Source organism: Rhizophagus irregularis, chromosome 1 (assembly GCF_026210795.1).
Source record: "Rhizophagus irregularis chromosome 1, complete sequence".
In the NCBI taxonomy this organism is placed as follows: domain Eukaryota; kingdom Fungi; phylum Glomeromycota; class Glomeromycetes; order Glomerales; family Glomeraceae; genus Rhizophagus; species Rhizophagus irregularis.
This window is the reverse complement of record NC_089429.1, coordinates 6750599-6759539: the sequence shown is the minus strand read 5'-3', so window position 1 is coordinate 6759539 and position 8941 is coordinate 6750599. Positions and strand designations below refer to the sequence as shown.

Genomic DNA, 8941 nt, shown 5'->3' with positions numbered 1-8941 from the left:
CATAATCAAAAGTTATTGACCCCTGTCCTTGGCGTAATTTTTTGTTGTACCCAATTTTTGTAAAATTTTAAATTTTTTCAGATGATTTTTACTCATTCGGATGAAAAAGTATTTTAAATTAAGCTGAAAAAAAGAAGAATCAGGTTTCTTTGCAAGTTATTGGGTTATCAATATAGTTAGTTATATTTAGTTGTCATGTGCACAACTTTATCAAAAATCTGACATGGGAAATAATTACTTATTTCGGTAACAAAAACAGGTAGGCGCAGAATTAATTTTATTTTTAGTCGCGTCAAACCAAGGGCCTAGACATCATGTTGTCACGTGGAATCACGTGTCTTACAGTAATTATTCATGTTATTAAAAAAGATCACATGTGAGTTTTGTAGTTAAAAAAAAAAACAATTTATTAAATAAAAACTAGAAAAATGATCGTTTATCAGATTATTTTTATAACAAAAAACTTGTATAATACATCTTATGTGAAAATTACTAAGTTCAATAATTCTAATAATTATATTTTATCTAGTCATAATTCATTGTTCAAGGACTATATTACAAGTAAGAGTATTAGCAATGAATTTGACTCATCAAAAACTTCAAGGAGCCATTCATTGCTGAATCCTCGTGGAATAATCCACGAAGAAATAAACTTTTTATATTTGTGTCATATTAGAGACCATGACACAAGTGTAGCCTATATTATTTTTAAGACCGTCAATTGGTCTCTTTTAAACATAAAAAGAGATTCTCGTTAATCTGAGAAGCACCTTCATCATTTCTATTCCAGCAAGTCCTTGAAAATTTCTATTTATCATCTCCTTAACCATTAGACAATCACTCATCTAAACGATTATATCAGGAGTGACTCCTTAATGTTGAAGAGGCGGACAATCGAAAGATTGATGGATTGATTAGGATTATTAGGATTATTTAGTGAATTATATAAAGGAAGGCTATCAAAATTAAAAGAAATATTTTTGAGATTTTTTTGTAATTTAATTATATGATTTAAATAATTTTCTTCAAGATTTTGATAACGATCTATGAATTGGAAATTAATTGAAGAAATTAAATCGCTATCAAACATTTGTAAGGGAATAGGGAAGTAAGAAATTTTAACGATAAATTTATTTAAGTGTTAATGATAATTATTAAAAAAAAAAATTTTTTTGAGTAGAAACCTTTTTGAAAATGATTGAAGGCGAGAAGGTACCTTTTTATAAGTAATCCTACGATCAAATAACGTGATTCATAAAATAATTTTTATTTCCTATAAAGGGTTGATTATGTTCTATGGAGATAAAAAAAGGAATAACAATTGTCACGAAAATGTAACATTAAAAAAAAAATTAAAAGAATTTCTTTTTTGATTTACAGTTTCAAATTTGGTATGATACATACCGTTGAATTGTACTAAATATTCAGAAAAATTCAATAAATATCAACTTCTAATATTATTTCCGTAATATCCTCATTTATATTATGAAACAAATAATTTATTCAATAGGTACAATCATAAACAATACTAAAAGTCGGCCGACACTTCTAAACGATTTATAATCAATAAATTTATATTACGAGTCAACTTTTAATATTATTTCCGTAATATCCGCTTCATAATTGTATTTTAAATAAAAAAAATCCATTATTCATTATTATGAAACAACCAATTAATTCAATAGGTACAATCATGTGCTGAAAAACTGTAAATTGATAGAAATAATATTATCAATATCGCGAATTCCGAGATAATCACTACTTTATTCAACAATTAATAGCGTACAAGGAACTGCGGCTCATCAAATTAGGAAAAAATGAAAAAACAAAAAAATTTTCAAATTAGAGCATAAGTTTTTTATGTCCTTTTATGCTCAATAATCGTAATGATCATCCGCTTAATAATTACAACAATCCATATGAAAAATATGATAATATTGTGTGTATTTCATATTTTTATTCTTTTTATTATCAAACAGATTTTCAGTATGCATGTTATTATCATTTTTTATTATTTACCAATAATAAAAAGGTACTAATTTTGAATAATACTTTTTACGGGAACAACGGACAGAAAATTTTGAATAACTCTTGTTGACCGTACTTGGTTCTTGGTATTACCGGTTCTTTGGTATATGATCTGCACACAAGAGCCAGAGCATGATGAAGTTAGTCCTGGAAACACGTTAGATTTTTCAAACCCGTTCAAAAAATCATTTTCTTAAATTATTTATTACATTTTTACAATTTTTACATCGTTATGCTGAATCACGTGACCTGGCGAGTGATGATGTTCATTGAATATCTACACATTTGACAGTTTATCCGGTGTATTTTGGGGGGTTTTCTTTTCTTAATTCTCCCTTTCGACTTGGTCCTTCTTTATTATATGTACAGTTCAAGAAGGAGGGCCAAGTCGTCTTTTTTTCAAATTATTTGAAATTACACTTTTAACAACCGACATAGAGTATGTTGTTTGAAATTTTAAATGTTCCTTTTAAGGTCTTTTTTTTAAAAAAAAAAAAAAGAGTGTGAGAAAACTGGTTTAATGAACTTTTTTTTCAGTACAAAAATTTCTTTTGCGCTTTAGTAGTTGAGTTTGGAATTTTGCTCATTATTCCCAACCTTCTTTTCACCGTACCCTTACTTTACTATAAGAAATATCCATTTTCACAAGTCTCAATAATGCAACTCTTATCGTTATACATAGTTGTATTTACTCGTTAACCTTTTGATTTCTATTCGTTTTGGAAATTTTCACGAACAATAGAAAAAATTGCTGGTATAGTAATACTCCTTTCAACAATAACACAATTAACGTAAATAACGTAAAAATATTATTTTTATCGAATTGATCGATTTGGAAGAAAACATAATATTTAAAAGAAAATTTTTTAATGATTTGAAATCCCTTTCATATTTAGTGATCAATAGACTTTGGTAATGCAACAAAAGGACGAAAGGGTGAACCCACCAATAATGTAACGTCAACCAAAAAAAATTTGTCAGCAAAGCGATCGAGTTGGATTAAACGGTATCACATATAATTTATATTTGAACCAAAATCCGTTGAAACTACTTTATTTATTTAAAAAATTATTTTATTTTTAAGATAATCCTTAATCCTGGAAAATAATTACTTGGTAATTTGGGCCAAAATCGATGCAAGCCTGAAAATATCACAAGGATAGTCGCTTTCTCTCGGAATTTTTTTTTTTTTCGTAACTGAGGTAAATTTAAATCTCTTTCTATTTAAAGAATTAAGATCTTTATATTTCTAATTATTTAATATTCTTTTCAATACGGAAATATTCTTACACCAGGCAATCCTTTATTATGCATTTTCTAATTATGCACATTAATAACGTAGTAGATGATGAAATTTTAAAAAAGAAAATTTAAACATTGCTAATCAGTATTTAGCATTAAATTTTCGACTTAAAATTCAACACAAGAGGACGAAATAATGTCAACTCACATACAGTTTATGTGATAATGAGACAATTCTTAATTTTGGACAATAATCTCAGGGGCAAAATTATTTATAATGTAAAATGAGAATGAAGAAAATTTTGTAAATCGAGGTATGTTTAATTAAATTTTTGTGTTTCTTTTTATTTTAAAGAATCAAGTTCATTATATTTCTAATTATTTAATGATTTTTTTTCGATCCCTGCCCTTTATTAGTGTCGATAGTAAGGATGCTAGTCACAAGCGATATTTAAATTTTTTTTTACAAATATCCCTTTTTGAACTGTATAAAATTGTTATCTGGTAACAATCAATTGGGTTAAGCAAAAACAACAAGATTAATCACTTAATCGAAAGCAACACTTTTTATTACCTTGAGGACCATTTAGACGCCGGTAACGAAATTTGTTGAAATCACGTGATTTTATCATGGAATGAAGGCATATGTTGCCACTTATGTTGGGCGATATAACGAAGAACGAGATGTAGATAAATTAACAGGTCGTACAAAATATCTCTGGAACTGTTCCGCCTCTTTCAGCGCGTCTGTAACGACCAATTCACAACGAAAATATACGCAAATCGGTTAAAAGTACGAGGGTTTTAGGAAAGGACAAATTTGAGTTGGAAATTCAAATGATATACGAATGGTGCATAAAGATAATTTAGAGAACAAATCGGTAAACATTAGTTTTTATTAATAAATTACAGGATCTATCGACACAGCGTAACACATATATACTTTATCAGAATATTTCCACAGATATACCTGTACATTAACGTAAGGTATGTTATCTTAAAGTTAAATATTTGTGAGCGACACTGTCATCGGTGTTGCGTCCAGAGTAGACATACAGGAAGACTAAAAAACAATATTGTGCGAACCAAATCTTTAAAACAAAAAAAAAATTCAAAAATATAGTCACTTTTTTTAAATCTCTTTCACAAATGATTAAAAGTTGATATTTTTATCATGGTCATTTTTTTATAATAAAATTATAATTGTCTTTCAGAGCTAGCAACTGATGGATTTGGGCAAGCTGAATTAATTGCTTGAGGCGTAGGACGATTTGGATAATTCTATGAAATAATCATTAGTTAAATTTGTAAAATTTATTTAGTAATTTATTTCAATAAAATAAATCAAATAGTAGTACCGTAAAATTATTTTTATAGCAAATAAATTATAAATTATTATTTATATAAATGTGTTTAAAATTATATTAATTTTGAAAAATTAGAATCTCTAGTAATTAAAGTACATTAACCATTAGACACACCGCTAATATAATCCTTTTTTAGACGTTTACGGTATGTGTGTATATATATATATTTTTTTTTTCGAGAAAATGATATTTCTTGGTACAGTATTCGAAAGTATTTAATTAAATTATTTCAAAACTAGGAAACGAGAACCGTTATACAGACTGAAGTGCTGTTTCTGATACTTAAAGTTCGTTTATATCAATAGCGTTACTTTTGTAATATATGCAGGGCAAACAGACATATGACTGCATGAGTTGATATTTTACTTAATAATGCGTCAATAATGTAACTTTTGCATAACTTTCGTAATAATACATAGTCCTTTGTTACACTTCGAACGCCGTTCTTTTTTAAATTCTATATAATTGGATCGCCCCACATTATGAATCTTTTAGAGAAGATTGAGAATGGATAATCAGAAGAAATTCGCCCTTCGCTCTCTAAGAAAAAAAATAAAAAAATATAACTTTTTATATTTTTTTTAATAAATTTAGTATATTTTTTTGATCAGTTAGTGATTTTTTTATGTCACAATTAATAATTTTATAAATTTAAAAAGACAGTAAAGGTAGAATTGTGATTCACTTAATTATGAAATTTTGCTTTTTATAATAAAAAAATTTATATATATATAAAGACGAACTTATAAAGAATACAAAAAAAAATTATAAATTTATATTTATGTTAAGACGAACTATAGAAGAGAGATGAAAAGAATAAAAAAAAAATAAATTAATTATGAAATATGAATTGAGATAATAAATTTATATTTATAAAATGACGAACTATAGAAGAGAGATGAAAAGAATAAAAAAATTAAATTAATTATGAAATATGAATTGAGATAATAAATTTATATTTATAAAATGACGAACTATAGAAGAGAGATGAAAAGAATAAAAAAAATTAAATTAATTATGAAATATGAATTGAGATAATAAATTTATATATATAAAGACGAACTTATAGAAGAGAGATGAAAAAAATAAACATATAATCATAATAATTTAATTATAATAATTTAATCATAATAATTTAATCATAATAATTATTGATTAATATTCATGCCCCGAAGACAGTGGCCTGTCGGGGATGATATTGCATATCTTGTATTTTGCAATAATTGCATAACATAAATTTTCTTATGTTTAAACATTTTTGCGTTATAAAATCTTATAATAATTATATTTTTATGGTACACGAGCATATTTTCTCGTCACAATTGTCGCAATCGTCACAATTGTCGCAATTGTCGCAACCGTCACAATTGTCGCAAGTCGCAACTGTCACAATTGTCGCAACTATCACAATATTCGTTATTTGTATTTATTAAAATGATTTATTTGTTAAAGGTTTAGGTTTTAGTAATAATATTATCATGTTTTTGTAAGGGTTAAAAATTTTTAAATTTTATTAATTAGATACTAAATAATTAGATACTAATAAATAATTGTTCCAAAGATGAATTTTTTTTTGTCGTATAAATACAAAAAAAACAACTCTACCGTTACATACATTACATATCATATTCCTTTCTATACAGAAAACTTCAATCAGGATAAAAATAGCTGAAAAATTTCATTATAAGAATACTCAAAATGAATAAAGATATTTATAAATTTTTTTTCTTTGTTTCCAATATTTTTTTTTAGTTAAATATAAATTCTATTTTTGTTTTGTTTTTGATCTAGTTAATTTTCGTATGATTGATTTGATTGTTCTTGTGATACATTACGTATGATTGTTATTGTCCAAAAGCTCCTTTGGATTCGCAGAGTCGCGAATATCAAACATATAATCTAAATTTTCTTTTTAAATGTACAATAGGATTGATTTATTATTTGTGCATTAATAAATAATAACTGCATCATCTTTTCGAAAGAAGTCTATCACGCTACCTCAGAAGGCTACCAATGTAGTAAAGAGCGGTGATAAAAATTATTCATTTACATCAGCGCATAATATACTATTTTTAAAAGGTCTATGATAAGTATATAAAATTCACGCAATACAGTATTTAAACAGTACCTATCGGTAATAGAATATTTGTTATTGCAAAAATACCGTAAAGTCCCGAATATATGCACCAAAGCATCCCTTACCAGAATTATGATAATTTTGTCCTACATTATGATGTGCTCGGCACGCATTACTTTATCGGGACTTTACGGTATCAATGAATACTAGGTAATTGTGGCTCAGACCTAAAAGGTTGCTCATAAACTGTATATTATTAAAATACAAATTGGAATTCAAAGATTTTAAAGAAACTATAAAAAATTTATGTTAAAAACTATAATGATTAATGAGATTAAGACTTGATCTATATACATTTTAGTTAATAAATATCACCTATAGAAAATTAATCTAATTTATTAGCTATAATACCAATAGAAATATTAATAACAGTTTGGTCTAAAGTCTAAATTATTAGAATTACAGTTTAATCTAATAGATCAATTTGAATTAAATTAATATATACCAATTTTAGTTTTTAGAAACCAAGATTTCCCTATAAAAAATATTTTTGCCAAAATATACTTAAAATAAACTTAAAATTTTATTTTATACTTAAAATATACTGAAATGGGTAAAAATTAAATATTATTTAAGTATAATTTAAGTATATAATAATATACTTAAAATATTCTTATTTTAAATGTCCTTAAAATATATAGAAATGAGCAAATTTAAGTGTAAATTAAATATAGTTTAAGTATATATTAAATATAATTTAATTCAAATTTTGTGAAAATTCAATTTTTAGTATATTTTAAGTATAAAATAAGAAAATTAAGTATATTTTAAAGAAAATTAAATATATTTTAAATATATTTTAAGTAAAATTTTTTTTATAGGGTTTTAGTATTAGTTATAATCTGTTATTTTTTTTAATTTTATAGCTAAAAATGTCTCACTTGAAGAAATACACTAACAATATTGACCTTGAAAAGATCACAGAATACAATATTAATGGAAAGAACTTTCTTGAAATACTACGTATTGCCCTTCAGAAGGTTGAACTTACTCATCCAACCACTATTTAAGGATATGTAGAGCGTATGTTACCTGCTTAAGAATACTGACAACAATACTGAAACTTTTACTAAAACCCATAAAACAGTACTTAAAGAACTTGGTGTTAAAAATGAAGTATAACATACCTACTTGTTGTTTACTCTCGCCGCTATTGCTGATGAGTAGAGTTCCAATCCGTCATCCGACGAATGATCAATCTCTTCTCATTTATTTTTGGAAAGAGACATTTATGTTTCATAATTTATAATTTAGGAACTGCATTCGATGTAAGGTGATCAGACTATGCATTATTTAATTAATTGAACATAAAATAAATGGGGTGAAATCTTAGTCAGATTGAAATTTTCATCTGTCGGATGATATTTTAATTCGTTCCTAATTTCTCCTTACTTTCATTTTTGAAAAAAAAGTTTATTTATTAAATTATATACTGTATTATGCTCTTAGGATATCCTTAGAAAAAAAATGCTTTTTTATATTAATTAAATGAGCGTACAACTGTCAAAATGTGATTATCCGTCGGATGACGGATTGGAACTCTACTGATGAGTACAAAGTCTCTTTGAAGAATTACATAGACAAAACTATTCAATAACAAAAGTGGCGCAGTTTGAGTCAACAGAACTAACCAATGATATGCCAGTATCAGCACAAGTACAGCTGATGGAAACAGAAATTTTTAAAAATATCGAACACCAATTAATGGATGTAGAATATGATGATCAAAACATTGAATACCAATCAGAAGACGTGATTGCCAAATCTTCAACAAAGAACTTAAAAAAGAGTACATAAAATTGAACGTCAAAGCCGTACCTTATATCCCAAAAGGAAAAGGACATATTGTTATGTTTGCAGAAATAGCCTCCAGGAATCTAGATGTAGGCAGCACTTATGACATTTCCTCCACTCCTTCTGGTAATAGGCAAAAAATTAACGTGATAAGCGCATAGCATCTGATAGTAAAGCTCAGCCAGTTAAGAAGAAACAACAATGCGCTTCTCCAAAAGAAATTCAATCAGTAATGACCAGATATGATCTAATACTCAAGAACAATGTTCAGGAAATTACTTTATACAACATCCCTTCCACTTGGACTCAACTCGAACTTCTTCAACATCTTGAGAAATGGGGTTACGTGATCGCTTTCAAGACTAAACGTTAA

The 8941-nt window shown here is 26.5% G+C and overlaps 1 protein-coding gene across 1 annotated transcript; it reads left to right on the top strand.

Moving 5' to 3' along the window:
* Positions 1 to 8412: 8412 nt before the first annotated feature.
* On the top strand, positions 8413 to 8941 carry OCT59_001382 (uncharacterized protein; the record flags this gene model as incomplete). Its single annotated transcript, XM_025325408.1, has 2 exons — positions 8413 to 8563; positions 8730 to 8941. 2 exons carry the CDS (start codon positions 8413 to 8415, stop codon positions 8939 to 8941), a joined length of 363 nt encoding a protein of 120 aa, XP_025181357.1.